This window comes from Hippichthys cyanospilos, chromosome 18 (genome assembly GCF_059441005.1).
Source record: "Hippichthys cyanospilos isolate Australia breed blue-spotted pipefish chromosome 18, RoL_Hcya_1.0, whole genome shotgun sequence".
NCBI classification, from domain to species: Eukaryota; Metazoa; Chordata; class Actinopteri; order Syngnathiformes; family Syngnathidae; genus Hippichthys; species Hippichthys cyanospilos.
This window is the reverse complement of record NC_142386.1, coordinates 13,271,599-13,287,683: the sequence shown is the minus strand read 5'-3', so window position 1 is coordinate 13,287,683 and position 16,085 is coordinate 13,271,599. Positions and strand designations below refer to the sequence as shown.

Sequence of the window (16,085 nt, the reverse complement as noted above, 5' to 3'; positions counted from 1 at the left end):
CTCCTAGATAAATAAAATCATTTCTAAACTGAGTTTTATTTGTCTGGATTATGTCAATGAGATACAGTGGTACCTCGGTACTCGACCATAATCCGTTCTGAGGTGGTGGTCGAGCACCGATTTGTTCGAACACCGAAAGCAATTTTCCCATAAGAAATAATGGAAAGTATGTGTGCACAAGTAAATGTGCACAAGCAGTACATGATAAAGATAAAGATAAATAAAGCATTATAAACCATTTTGTATCATTTACTTACGTTTTGGAGAGTGGTTGATGGCATACAGGAATGGATGTGGAGAGGACGGGAGGGAGTTACTCCTTCCATGATGACGCTAGCTAACTGCGACGCGAGGCACACCGCGTTCATATTTTGCTATAATTTCCTTCTTCGGTTCAATAGTGGTCCTCATTGTTTTCCTCTTTGCCTTCCCCTTATCACTGTCTTTCTTTGGACCCATTATTAAGGGCTAGAGCAACACGAAAAAGTTTAAATCCGGGAAGAAATACTCGAACAAACGTCTTACTCCGCTGGCGGTCTGAGTTGAACTGGCGCTTACCCGCTGGCCGAGAAGGGCCGAGGAGCGCGTTCGGGTCGGCTCGGCTCGGCTCGGCTCGGCTAGGCTCGGCTAGTCGAGCACCGAAAATCTGATCGAGGTCCGATGCATTACCTACTTGATTTTTTTGGTCGAGCACCGATTTGGTCGAGTATAGAGGCGTTCGAGGACCGAGGTACCACTGTATTAATATTTATTTGATGAAAAGAAACCTTTGCAAGTAATTGAAATGCAGAAAAACAAAAATCAGGAAATTTAAATCTATAGTGGGTTTTTAAAATAACTTTTTTTTTTTAATGAATAACTTTATATTGATTGTCCCTTTATAAGGTCAAGTAAAAGATGAGAGCTCATCAGATGAGGACAACAAAGACACCGCCAAGACAGCCTTGCAGATGTCACCAAAGACAGACAGCAATGGAAAACTGGATCACATTGATGATCTCAAATCAGAGACATCTGACATGAAATCGAACGGCATAGTGGAAGCGCTATCAAACAAGTTGGTGGATCATAGTTCAACAAATGAAGTCAAGACCATCAAAGAAGAGCTGATGGACACGTCTGAACCCAAGACAGATATGCAGGGCAAGGATCCTTCTCCGAAGTCTTCCCCTGAGGAGGCCAAACGGAACAGCATGGATGAGATCCAGCAGATGAAGAACGAGGAGCAGGCTAAGATCCCTCTAAAAAAAAGAGGCATGAAGTTCACACCATTGTCTCAGCTCAAGGACAGTGCCAAAGCCAACACCATGTCTGAACAGACACATAGTGAGAACGACCACGTCAATGGTGAAGTTCAGCCCATGTCAGAGGTGCTTCTCCCGAATCGTTTGAGTGAAAACGAATCATCATCCATAACGGGACAGAAGGAATCCTGCTGTTCAGAAAAGGTAGCTGTTATGCCGGTCAACAAGGAAAATTACGTAGCCACAGAACAGACTGTAGCGACATCTTGTCCTAAGGAATTTATTGACAAATCATCCAATCATGAACGCGACAAGAATTTAATGGAGTCCAAGCCAATGGATAAAAACACAGAACTGTCTATGGAGGACAACATGACCACAATAACAAAAGTAGACATGACTCTAAAGAATAAGGAGAAATCAAATCATGAGGTCACAGTCAAAGAGCATCATTCAAAAGGTCCAGAAAAAGCTGAAGGAAATCCAGACTTAATTGACACCGCAAGTGAAGAAATGAGAAAATCCAAAGAGAACACGAACAAGAATGAAATGCATATGTCGCAGGAAGCTGAGGGCACATCACATCGGAATGAAGATTTGACTAAAAAGGATGAGTCGCAAAAATATGCTGTGGGAAATGAAGAGGTGCCGCAAAACTTAACAGTCATTCGAAAGGCAGATAAGCCTGCAAGCCAGAAACCTCAAGAATTGTCTGAGTCGTCAGTGATCAAAAAGGTAACCACTCTAGAGTTACGTGAGGAGATTCCCACTAGGGAGAGCGCGAAATCTAATGGAACTTCAGCAACCTATTCTGAAAACTCAACAAAGTTGGAAGCAACTGAAGACAAAAAATCATGCGAAGCTGCCAAGACTGACAACTTGCCGTCCAAATTCGCAGAAGAAGCTGTGAATACTGCCAAACCTGACCAGGGGGAATCAAGACAAGATGATCAACCTGAAACACTTGCTTCTAAAATGTCTGACAACTCAATTATTGCAGAACCAAACCAGCCTTTGTCAGAAAACAACAAGGGCGACAAACTCAACGAGAGACTTGAATGTCAAGAGGGCAAACGTCAAAGGGAATACATGAGGGATACAGAAAAAGACCCCCCTGATGAATCCCCAACTATAAAACCCAGTGTTAAAAACATGTCTGAAGAGTCTGTCATCAAAGATTTAGTGGCTACTATAAGCAATAATGAGGGAGACAAGTCCAAGAAAGAAACAGAAAATTCGAACCAACCTGTACCAGTTGTCAAACTTAAATTTAAAGAAGGGGAAGATGAATCAGCAAGGGAAAAACCCTCCAATAGTGATAGAGCACAGGAGAAAGATACTCCTGATGGATCCAAAACAGTGAAACCTAGTCTTCAAAGCACCACCGAAGAACATAACATCAACGCTATATCAAAAACCAACAATCAATCTGTCATTTGTGAGGTGCCTCCAAGCAAAAGTCAAGTTAAGTCCAAAAATGAGTCAGAAAACGGTGACCTTAAATGTCATGAGGATTCCTCAGGGGATAAATCCTCCCAAAGTGATGAACCGACCGGGAAAGATTCAGCTGATGATTCTAAAACGGCAAGACACATTGATGACATAGTGACAGAAAAATGTGATGAGAAAGTTGACAAAGCTCAACAAGACACTAAACTTAAATCTCAAAAAGATTCCAAAATTGAGAAACTCTCCAGAACATTGGAGAAAAGTACTTCTGAGGAATTAAAAACAGTAAAATCCATTGCCCAAAACACCACTCAAGAATATGTTGACAAAGCCTTGGAAAAAAGTGAGCGAATCGATGGCAGAAGCAAAAGCAAAGAACCAGTCAACAGTAAGGCAGCTCAAAGCAAGAATCAGCAAGAATACTTTAAGGAGGTGTTAATGGAACAAGAATGCCAGTCAACCAAGGAAGATGCTGCTGATGGGTCCAAAACTACAAAACCTGGTGATCGACAGAAGAGTGTGGCGACAGAAGAGCACGGCAGAAAAACACCAATGGAAACAGAGCAATCAGAAGACAAGAGTGAGTCACCCAAAGGCAAAAATGAAGCAGGCAAGTCCAAGAGTCTGCCAGAGGCGACGCTGATACCTCCAACAAATTTGAAAATGGACAGACTCATGACTACAGAGAAAATAGCACCCGATGAATCCAAAACAGCCAGATTTGATGACCTTAAGGCGACAGAAGGGAGTACTCCAGCAAAAAACAAGCTATCAGACGATACAAGCACAGAAATTGAGTCCAAGAAAGAGGCAAAAACTGATGACAAAGCTCAGCCAAACAAGAAGCATAAATGTCAAGAAAGTGAAAAAGAATCCTTAACAGAAACTGTCTCCAGAAGCGAGAACACGACAGGGAAAGATGAAACTGCCAACGGCAAAAACCAGCAAGAAGGGTCAAAGAGTTCCCCAGACGCAAAGTATCAAAGTGAAAAAGACTCAACGAATAAACTCAGTCCAAAGGATGCTCCAGAAGACGCAAAATCCAAAATGCTAAAACCTGACGATCAAACCACGACCGCAGAATGCGACGGCAATGAAGCATCCACTGACCAGGCGGCTAAAATCAAAAACGAGGAAGACGAGTCTACAAAAAAGGCGGGAAATGGCAGCGAATCTCGCTCGGAAAAAAGAGGCGCCCAACGGAGATTCAAAATGACGGCCCATCGACGCTGGTTGAAACTTCAGCGGGAGGAGAAGCAGGCGGACTCTGAGTCGGACAACAATGTAGGTGGCATGTCCTTGAGACGATCGCCAAGGATATCCAGACCCACACAGAAAGTGGCGGAAGCTCAAGACAAAGTCGAGAAGCCTCGGGAGAAAGACGAAGAGGAGGAGGAGGAGGAGGAAGAGGAAGAAGAGGAGAAAGAGGCAAAGGTTGTTGTGAGAAAGCCCAGAGAGAAGAAGTTGGATCAGGATGGTCAGACCAAACCCAAGGTGAGTTTTCCTTCTCATTTCTTTAACATTCGTGACAAAAATCATTTTTTTTACTCATGCTTTGCTGCTGCAGATTTTATACCAGTGCGTTTTAAAGTCCAGAAAATATGGCATATAACGTACTTTCAGGACTATAAGCTGCACCGGTATATAAGCAGCAGAAATTTAGCAAAAAAAAAAAAAATTGCCACGGATAAGCCACACTGGACTATGAAGCCCAGGTAATAACATCAGATCTTTATGCAAAAGATGGTATATGAAGTTTATAATTTTTTTTTTTAGTTATTTCATTTTTTTTGTAATTGTCTGCCAACCGCAACATCCTCTCTTTAACAGACTTGAACATGCCTGCATGTTTAGTCCCAACATATTTATCAAAAATTGATGGATGAATGGATATCTGTCAGTTAAATAGCTGTTCAAAATCGAAATCAACGCTTCAATAGCATCTTTTTTTGTCTCCCTTTGTTTGATAGTTTGTTAGTGAAGATAATAACACATTCTACATAATTCATATACAATCATGAATATACATATATAAAATCACATATACTGTGTACTGTATATAAAATTTACACATCATAAATGTACCCCAAATTTTATACATTCTCCCATCACATATACTGTGTACTGTATATAAAATTTACACATCATAAATGTACCCCAAATTTTATACATTCTCCTATTAAATTTAGGCGCATGCATATATATATATATATATATATATATATATATATATATATATATATATATATATGCTGGTGGCTAGCAAAAAAAAAAAAAAAAAACCACAGATAAGCTGCACCGGAAAAAGTCACAGCTTATACTGTAGTCCAAAAAATAAAGGTTTTATTTTTTTTGTTTGTTTGTTTTTGGTATTTGATGTTGGTATTTGATTGATCATCTTGGGTTTCGGTCTTAAGGGGCGAAAGCGGCGAAAGGCGCGTTGGTCCAACGTGCGCTCCCGTCACAAAAGGAAAGGCTCCGAGGATGGCGGCGATGACGACAACAGTGCAGAGGAGTCCAGCGAGGCCGAGGAGAGCGAGGACGAAGAGGATGACAGCGACGAGGACTACAAGGTGGAGCGAGGAGCCAAAAGACGCAGACGGAACCGGGAGCGGCACTCTTCCGACTCATCCACATCCTCGGACGACGACGACCTGCCGCCCAACGACGACCCGTGCAAACATTGCGGTCTTCCCAACCACCCGGAACTGGTGAGTAGTCACACATAAGCTATAAATTTCAAGATGAAATTGAAACTACATTTAATCCACTAAAATGGAGAATTTTGAATACAGTAATTGTATATGTATTGTAAATAAAAATAAAAGGTAACATTGAATGAATTTTGAATTAAAAATACAATTACTGAACAAAATACATCACAAAGGTTTCGACTATTGAAATGTGTCTCATTAATTATGCATTGTTAATCAATTTATAATTAGGGCAAAAGAATCGAATGCTTGTATTATTTTCTAGCAGGTATACAGCGAGCTTGAAGTGGCACTGGCAAGTTTATGATTGATTTTTAAATGAATATTTTTTTTTATTCAACAATTCAATTTCAAATACTTAAATATTACGAATTTTTAAAGCCTTAAATCTACGTTGTATTTTATGTCATTATAATCATTAGACATTAACTCTTCCACTACTGTTGACAAGTATGTTGGTAGACTACATTCTCCTTTTTCAAAAGGGATGAATTGGGGCTTATCTAAGGTTGCTCCACTGTAAATGACGAACACGGAACCAACTTTATTTATGCGCAACTATCAGGAGATGACAACAATGCCCCGTTATAAATTTGACAGCATCACAGTGAAAGAGGCCAGTTTTTCATGGTTACGTAAATGGGGACCGGAGAACCCCGGCGATAAGTGAATTTCGCAGAGTTGGATTTTGCCTCTTCGAGGTGTGCCTAGCCAGGCCCCATGCGTGTAGGCCCAAGCCACCTGTGCCAGGGGCATAAAACCCTTGACAATTACTTTCCAACGATCACCAGGACATGCAAATCCCTCTACGAATGTAAGGCGATGGCTCATGGAGTGGCACTTACTTACTTACTTACTTACTTACTTTTTTGCTTACTTACTTACTTATTCCACACTCCAAAATAAAATATAGTACAGATCTAAAATACTATATCTTTTTTTTTTTTTAAACAAAATATGCGGCATTTATTACAGTAACAAACATTTACCATGCACAATAATATTTAAAAAAATAAATATAAATACACAATATGTTGAACAATTATTTATTTGAAATGAATTATCAATTCAATCATTCAACTACAATGTGTATTAATTAATTGTACAGTGTGGATTTTGTCTTTTCATGTCGACAACGGTTTGTTTTCTTGACCTACACTTTCGGACTGCTCGTGCGATATCACATAAAACGTTTGTAAAAGTATTGTAGCATAAACATGTTAGCCGCAATAGTTAGCTGCGGTAGTTAACTTGAAGCGGGACTGAGTACTGAAGATGAGACCAGGAAGTGGACGTGATTGGCTGCGGTAGCCAAAGAGTATGAGTCACATCGAGAGGAAGCTCCCGCTGCAGGCTGCAAGTTGCCAGTTAGGCAGACGACGCGAAGGGGGGAAGAAAGAAAAAAAATACCGTTTTTGTCAGATTTTGACGGTTTGAAATACTGTAACCGTGACTTTCAAAATTGTGATATCTTGCCATCACGGTTATCGGCCCATGCCCACTGTCGACAAGCATTTTTGAAAAATCCGCGCTCTTGAACCGCGTTAAAGCGATGGATCTATGTATAATCCATTCATTTCCTAGAGCCGCTTATCCCCACAGGGGTCGCATCAAACATAAAATTTTAGTTATGCATAACAGTCTTTACAATATGGTAAATCAATGTTTTGAAGTAAGGCATAAGTCTCTGTCAGTCAAATGTACTTTTTTTTTTCTTTTTGTGCAGATCTTATTGTGTGATTGTTGCGATAGCGGCTACCACACAGCCTGCTTGAGGCCGCCCCTCATGATTATCCCAGATGGGGAGTGGTTCTGCCCGCCCTGCCAACATGTGCGTGTGAAGCGACTAAGAAAAGTATATATATAATATATGTATATATTTTTTTTTTTACTAAACTGTGACTGCTTGCCTCTTTAGAAAAAGTTGTGTGACAAGCTGGAAGAACAGCTGCTAAACCTCGACGCAGCCTTGAAAAAGAAACAACGAGCAGAGAGAAGGTGAGGTCTTCCCACCCACCATGCTTGTATAAAACCAGCCTTCAGGTGTTACAGATACTCCATTTTTTTCCCCCCACCGTTTTCCAGGAAAGAGCGTCTGATTTATGTCGGAATCAGCGTGGAAAACATCATCACGACCTCTGTAAGGATGCAATGAAGACACCAAACTTGCACTTGTGCCAGTGGTCTGAATTTTGGTCATTATTGTCTCAGGCGGAGTTGGAAGAGGAAAAACAGGAGGTGATCGTGAAGGAGAAGGAGGAAACCAAGCGGAGTAAGAGCTGGGGGCGGCGCTCCACCAGGGCCAAGAAAACCATCAGCTACAGATTCGACGAGTTTGACGAGGCCATCGAGGAGGCCATCGAAGAGGATGTCAAAGAAGCTGAAGGAGGAGGTGAGTTTTCAAGTGCCAAATATATTTAGAATTTTGGACAGTGATACTATCTTTTCGGATACAAGTCGCCCCCATATCAGGGTGGTTGACTGATGATTGCATCATTCAAAATCAGACATACGTAAGTATTAGGGATGGGACGAGATTATTGAGTTGACTTTCACTTATTCTGAAGGATCTCAGTTGAATTATTTTATTGCAGCAGCATATAGAAAAACGTTAGTTTATTGCAGCCTGCTCAATAAAAATTAATCATTTTGAAATTGAAAAGTTTAAATTAGCAATGTTTTTTTATTTTAAAAAAATTGCAAAAATCTAGTCAGATCTCTTTCTCATGGACTCAATCTTGTAAGAGATCTCATCTAGTGGAATTTGTATCTTGTCCCACGCCTAATAAGTAGTATCATGGTATGTATAAGGTTATACAATAGGTTATACAATAATCCTTAGTTTTTCCAGGTTAATGGTGACTGAAACCTCCCCACCATCGCAATAAGTGAAAAGTACCCCCCCCACCCACACACACATCACATTTTCATGCATGTGTGTGTGGGTACCTGAATATTTTTAAAAGTGAAAAGTATTTATACGTTACATACTTAAGAAAACAGATTGACTTTTACCAGAAAAAAATGCGGTAATTTTTTCCCTTGATTGGTAACTTTGATATCAAAGATGTGGAACGTAGCAAATCGGTAAAAGCGCAAAACTCTGTTCAGGTGCCGGTCGCGGCAAAGACATGGCCAACATCACGGGCGGCAGTAGGGGGAAGGACATGGACACCATCATCAAATCGGAGGAGGGCAAGGAGAACGGTCGGCTGCCTCGGCCTAACGCTGCCCTGCGCAAGAAAAAGCGGCGGCGCCTCAACGACCTGGACAGCGATAGCACCGTGGACGACGACGAGAGTGAGGATGAATTCTGCCTCAGTGAAAGGTATAGTGGAGTCCACGCGCCACTTTTTTTTTGTTTTTTTTTTGTTTTGTTTTTTTGTATTAATGGTTGAGGAATGAGATTTGGACAAAAAAAACCTTTTTGATTGATGCCCACTGTAGTACAAAAACTGACCTGTGAGGGGCAGCACGAGGCAATCAAGAAATAGAATGAAGACCAGCAGAACTGGGGATCGAACAGCAGATAATCTTTTTATTTCCGTTCCCCGCCAGCTCTGAGGAAGACTTTGTAGTGTCTGACAACGAGACGCCGGCTGACACGGACTCCAATGGCAGCGACGGCGGCAGCAAGCGGCGCTTGTCCGAGTCCCGCGGCAAGATCTCATCTAAACAACGACGCAGCTCGCGAAAGCACCGGAGACCAAAGGGCTATTCGGACGACGAAGAAGTTGAGACTGACGAGGATGACGAAGAAGAAGAAATCGGTAGGAACCGCCAGGCTTCATTCATGGACAGTGGCAACTTCATCCAAATGTGTACACCACTAACAACAACACAAGTAATAGTCAGAATTACTGTAAATATTTGGCAGAAAACAAAATATTTACAATAATAACATCAATATCTTTGTTAAATATAAAGTTATGTAAAATATTAACCTTAAATTGGATGATCATTTTCAGTCATTTAATATTTTCATATTTTAATTTTAATATTTTTTTTTAGCTTCACTTATTTTGTATTTTTGCCGACATATTTTGTTATGGTATAAGATTTGTGCTAGTTCTTTTTATTTGACCCAAATCTGTATATGACAATTTTTTTCTTCACATTGCTGTAGTCCAGTGCTTCTCAAATATATTTTGCCAAGCCCCCCTTGGAAAGAGAAAACTTTTTTCCAATGACACGCTCACTAGAAATAGGAATATTATCTTTAGAAATGGTATAAGTATACCTAAAGCTGTATCCTTTTTAACATCAACAAAAGAAAAAGGAAAAATAAATCAACTTTTAACAACTGTTTTTTTTTTTTTTACAGCATTTATAAGGGTTACAGCTTAGTTATTTTTTTCTGTTTTAGACAAAGTGATTCAAAGCGCCTGAAACTAGAAAATAAATAAAATAAATAAAAATGATGAATGATGATGAAATTCTTATTTTATTGCAATTAGACTTTACATGACAAAACCAAAGCCTTTTCCCTGGGTCATCCGCGTCCCTCCAGAGCGGCCTGCCGCACTATTTGAGAAGCACTGCTATAGTACAGTAATCCCCCCCTACTTCGCGGTTAATGGGGGGTGTCAACCCCCGCTAGGTCTGAAACCCGCGAAGTAGGGTATCAGTTCCTAGATTTCTATGTACGCCCCAATATAGCTGCAGTAACCATAAACAATCCTTTTTTTTGCGTATTTTATTTCCTTTCTCCTATTATTTAACATTACATTATCCTTATGAACATTATTGTATATTCATTAAATAACTAATATTACTCAGTTTGTTGAGAATTTGTTCTCAGGACTGGTTATCTGCACCAAGATTCCGGTGAAAGAGTACGCAAGCCATCACGTTGAACTTCACATTTATTTTGGCTCATGTATGGTGTATCTGTTGAATAATAAATCAACAACAATGTTAAAGTCAGTCAACTAACATATAAACACTTGCCAAACTTTAATCTATGAATTTACTGTATTTTTAGCCGACATTAGCGGGTTAGCAACAACTAACAACAACTACTAACTATAATGTGCCACCTCTACACAAACAAACACATAAACAGAATAAACACTAATCGCTTACTAAACATAGGCAGTAGCCTGCGTTATCAACATAAATGATAATAAACTATAAATATGAGCTTACATTGTCATTCACTACGTCACGGTAACGAGCCAAATGACGCACAGAGAACGTAAATGAAACGTGAGCCGACAAATTAAAAGCATGCATTTCAAAATAAGATAAAAAACGTCACGTCAACTCTAAAGCTTGAAGAATTCTTAACATAGTTAATAACTAATATTACTTAGTTATTTGATGATTACAGTACTGTATAATGTACTTTTTTGCTTTTTTCATTTTTTTCCCATTTTTGCACATTTTTTAAATTATTTTTTATTTTGAAATATCTTTAATTTTTCCTGGAAAAACCCGCGAAGTACTGATAACCGCGATATTTGAGACCGCGAAGTAGGAGGGATCACTATACTACTATATACCAGCCTAGTCTTGTCTAGTATTTTTTGCTAATGTTTTTCTGTCTTGTGTTTCTATCTTTCTAGCTTGTGTTTTTTTTTTTTAAGATGATTTTCTTTATCTTTTGCATAATATTGGTGCTAAGTCATTTTTAGCGCCGCCATTGTTCCTTTGTGTCTCCATGTTTTCCTTCCTTTCCTTTTTGTAGCGTAGTATGTTGGTAGTCATAAATGGAGGAGCCGGTGTCAGTTGCCCTTTGAACCCTTGTGTCTGTCCGTAGCGACCCAAGGTTCCAGCGAGTACAGCGACAGCGACCTAGACGTGAGCCGGCGACGCTCACGGCGAAGTCACAAGTCTCAGGTCAACTACTGCGAGACATCCGAGACAGAAGGGTCGCAAGCCGGAGCCAATCGGGCCAAAAGCAAACCCAGACGACGCCTGGACAGCTCGGAAAGCGAAGGTAAATGATGTCAATGATAATCCCGTTCATCCAATTTCTTGCCTTCATCCATAATGTCTTAATTGTTCTTCATCTCCCAGCGAGCTTCTCTCAGGATTCCGAGGACGGTTCCAGGGACCGGCCGTCCAAACGGCGGGTTGACTCCTCGGAAGAAGACGGGGACAGGAGGTCATCTAAGCAACGTCGCCGGCGTCTGGCCCTGAAACGCCGCAGAGCATCCGAAGAGGAAGAAGACTCTGACGACAACTCGGACGAAACCTCTTCGGAGGATCGGCCCATCCGCAAAAGGGTCAACCGCATTGACTCGGACGACGATGAAGACGAGGAGGCCAAACCAAAGGAGAAGAGGGCAATAGTGGACAAAAAAGCCGAGGAGAAGCTTTCTGAGGAGAAGCCCGCCGAGGAGGCCAAGGGAACCGGCCAAATGGACTGCAACAACGGACAGCCCGTCAAAGAGGATGAAGACGAAGACGACTTGCTGGGCGTTACGGACCTTGTGGATTACGTCTGCAATAATGAACAATTGTGAGGGGAAAAAAAAGGTGTACGTTTTCATTTTTTCTGCTCTTGTATTTTTATATTCCTGATATTATTGTACGCTCTTCGTGTCGACGTGTAAAAACAAAAAAAGGTCCCAGTCACCTGTACTCCACGCCTCCCGTTTCCAGTTATTCCACCAAGAAAGGTGAAAAAGCACTATTCCCTAGTTTTTATACACTACTATTATAAAGGCTGTCATGCATATATGTGAAGGTTTGAATGTATACATGCGAATAATGATAGATGGCGTTGTTTTGTATATTGTACACAAAATCCTTTTAACTGCCATTTGTTGTGATTTTTTTTTTTTAACATTTTGATAGTAAAACACAATATAATGCTATCTAGTGTTCCCATCTAGATATACATCGTATGTGTGTGTGTGTGTATATATATATATATATATATATATATATATATATATATATATATATATATATATATATATATATATATATACATATATATATGTTAATATCTATGTATGTATATATGTGTGTTTGTGTGTGTGTGTATATATATATATATATATATATATATATATATATATATATATATATATATATATATATATATATATATATATACACACATTCACAAACGCAGGATATTTTTATACAGTTGAAGCTCTTGAGTGAACCATTTTCCCACTAGCAAACCATGTGAAGTCCCCAAATCTTTGCTTTCTTCCAATCATCTTGACAACATGGCACCTAGCGCTAACGTTAGTGCATGTAATGTATGCACACGTTTTAGTTTTTAGTCTTTTTTAAGATTAAAGGTGTCTTATCCATTTTTATTCTTCTCGTTGAACATAACAGTGTTCACGATGCCTACTTCAAAACGAGTAAATAGCTAGAAGCCGGTAGTGAATCTTATCGCTTACGTCCAAGACGTTTTCCGCTCGCGCCACAAATGTTCATTTTCAAAGACTTTTCATGTTAAGTCTTTGTTTTTCTTTTTCCAGGCCCAATATTTAAAACAATGTGTACATCACAAGCCCTGATGAAAGATGCTTTCATTTGTTCATTTTTTTTCTTGCGTATTTCTATTGTGTTTAAGTACTGTCACCTTGTGCTGTTTTGTAAGTAGTATTGTGTATGAAGGTATGTAATGTCTAAGTATGTTGGTTAAACAAACTGAGAGACAGCCCATAATTTTCATTTCAAGCTCCATTGTTATCAGCACTGGTACCCTTCTTCTATAGTGGCGTCATTAGAAAAAAAGCCAAAGAAAAAGCAGATACAATGAGTTTGGTCCGAATTGCATTGCCTTTGTTTTGGGTCACGTTCTGGGGGTTCCACTGTATGTACTTGTTCATTGCTTGTGGTCGGGCAAAAAATGTGTAGGGAGTATACTTTCCTTTGTACAAACTTTTTTAATAAGTAACCAACTCCAGTTTGTTTTTGTATTATCGTCTTCCTGTTTAATGTCTTTTTAATATGTATAAATAAGAGTACCTCGTTTTGGAATTGCATGGTGGGCCGAATGAAAATGCTCACAAGGGGTCCGTATGCGGCCCAAGGACCAGCATGGTCTTTACTACCACTATTTATCATCACTAAATGCTGAGTAAAAAGGAAAAAAAAAAATATTTTTGGTGGTTCTGGTTGCTGTATGCTTCAATTAAGTAAGCAAATGCTGCATGGGAACACAAATGAAAATGAGTAGATATTTTTCCCCCCTATTACCTCATGATGAATGTGGGAGGAACCCGCCCTGCAGCACCTAAGTCCTGTATAAAACCTAGCTGACTCCTGTTTTTGTTAACTGTTATTTCTTATGATCTTGTACTATTGTCATAATAAAAGTGCTTTTATGCCTTAACATCCCCCCCCCCACCACCACACACACACAATTTATAAAACATGACATGTGACTTAAACACTTGTACTCGGACATCCTTGTTCAGGGTTGAAAAATAGAATAATCAATACTCAAAGAGACACAGAGAATTGGCGGTGAAATGAGGTGCAGGAATGTATACAGTGTTCCCTGGCTACTTTCCGCTACATCTATCGCACCAGGATTCTCCATGGACTATGATGTTTGCAGATGACAGTGTGATCTGTAGTGAGAGAAGGGAACAAGTGGAGAATAATCTTGAGTGGTGGAGGTTTGCCCTGGAAAAGAGAGGTTAGCAGCTGCAAGATGGAGTATTTGTGTGAATGAGAGGGACCCAAATAAGAGTGACGAGACCAATAGAGGAGATAAAAAAGGTGGATGATTGTAAGAACCTACTGTAAGGTCAACTGTCCAGAGCAATGGTGTGGAACAAAGGTGAAGACCTGGAACTGGTGGAGAGAAGTGCCAGGTTTGATGTGTGACAGTTTTAGCTAAAATGAAAGGTGTACAAGACTTGTGGGACCAGTGATGTTTTTTTTCCTGGAGACAGTACCACTGAGGAAAAGACAGTCGAGCGTGAGGGTAGCAGAGATGAATATGCCAGGGCACTCTGTATTATGTAGAAAGTGAAGATGTTGTATCAGGACACCCCTAACTTAAGTATGTTTTCATGAAATAAAAAACACATACATACAATTTTGCAATTATGAGGTTGCCCAGAGGCTGAATTATGGGTACCTTGAGCTTTGGATACTCTGAAAATTATTTTTTAACAAAATTAATCTGAAGCATTAATTGTTCCATCATCACAAATGCAGAGCTCACCCTCAAAAACCGCATCGTTGCGACCAAAACATGGTGAGGATTAAAAAGTGCTGATGTCATCAAATGGCATCCTAGGAGTTTTAGTAGCCTCAGGATTTCTAAATACCTAGCATGTATTATGCAAAAAGCTAGAGGAGGGGTGTCAAACTCCTTTTAGCCTGCGGGCTGCAAGGAAGAAAATGTATTCCCAAGTGGGCTGGACCAATAAAATCATGGTATACTATTTATTTATATAATTTTAAAAAAACGACTTTAATATTCTTTTTTTAATACTGTCCAAAATAGTACAAGCACAACATCACTATTAACCATAAAACATGAATATTAATATTAATCATAGAACGTTTCAAGTTTTTTATTTATTGAAAAATATTCAGCTAGTTTTTATACTTATACTACATTACAAAATCATCATGCAGACTGGATTGAACCCGTTCGCGGGCTAGAATTGGACCGCCGGCCATAGGTTTGACACCCATGAGCTAGAGCAAGGCGTTTCTTGTAGTTGCAGCATTGGTTCTTCAGAGAAACAACTTCAGATTTATTATGATTTTTTTAGTACTGTCCAAAATAGTATGAGCACAACTGCACTATTGACTCATTTGATGCCAAATAGTTGTTGTTTTTTTTCCTCAGACCTTCTTTTCCAGGTACATTTTATTTTCATATTTTTAAGTGATAGATTAAAGGAGGGTGGTATGAAATGGCTCAGATGAATTCAATCAAATCTATTTGGGGAATTTGAATTGATATCCAGCACCCTTCATGACCTTTTTATTAAATTGCTGTATACAATTTTGTTTGAGAGTTGTATTGCCTTGGTGAAAATCTACCGTTTCTTTTTTAGTTATGTGTTTGGCCTGTGTGTTGAGCGGTCATAAATTGTTAATGGTCATTTATTGTCACTGGGTAAACATGCACACACTTGTAGTCCGGCCTTGCGTGTGCGAGCGCATGGATTTTATGGCGAGAAAAAACCTTCAGTTACTTGGCAACCGAACGCGGGGTAACGAGGACGTTGGGTGTGTGACCACAGCTGTATCCCCCCCCCCACTTGCCATCAATCGGCCATAAATGACAAAGCTGTAAATTTGTTTATGGATGACATTCACTTTAAAGCTTTTTGTACCAGCTGTGTCACAACAAATATGAACATAAAATATGTTTGTTTTTGTTTTTTGATCAACACAAAGAGATTTTTTAAAACCTTAGCAATTTGCAACCCACTATTAGTTTTGTCCAAAACCTTAACAAAAAACTAAAACAAAAACTATTTTTTTTATAACACGTCGACACAAATGTGCAGGTTGGTTTGGATTGGCAAAGGTGTTTGAGCTTTTCTATTCTACCAGTTGAGAAAAAAAAATAATTTAAAAATTGGCCGAATCTGCATGCTCCCTTGAGCTAGTTTGCCTGTGCGAGATACAGTCAGGCGTGCCGTGGGAAATTATCCAATTTTTTTTTTTAATCATTTTTGGAATGATCTCAGCTGTGAGGGCAGTGTGTTGCAGAATAATCTTGTAGTAA

The 16,085-nt window shown here is 39.5% G+C and overlaps 1 protein-coding gene across 1 annotated transcript in view; it reads left to right on the top strand.

Moving 5' to 3' along the window:
- Positions 1–12,341, top strand: part of rsf1b.1 (remodeling and spacing factor 1b, tandem duplicate 1) — a 16,226-nt gene extending 3,885 nt beyond the window's left edge. Inside the window, exons 6-15 of the mRNA XM_088441700.1 lie at positions 886–4,187; positions 5,111–5,404; positions 7,134–7,238; positions 7,326–7,405; positions 7,493–7,547; positions 7,619–7,799; positions 8,519–8,735; positions 8,966–9,177; positions 11,169–11,348; positions 11,429–12,341. Of these exons, the coding sequence (XP_088297826.1) occupies positions 886–4,187; positions 5,111–5,404; positions 7,134–7,238; positions 7,326–7,405; positions 7,493–7,547; positions 7,619–7,799; positions 8,519–8,735; positions 8,966–9,177; positions 11,169–11,348; positions 11,429–11,877 (5,075 nt within the window). The 3' untranslated portion in view covers positions 11,878–12,341. The remainder of the gene's footprint in view (positions 1–885; positions 4,188–5,110; positions 5,405–7,133; positions 7,239–7,325; positions 7,406–7,492; positions 7,548–7,618; positions 7,800–8,518; positions 8,736–8,965; positions 9,178–11,168; positions 11,349–11,428) is intronic.
- Positions 12,342–16,085: the final 3,744 nt, after the last annotated feature.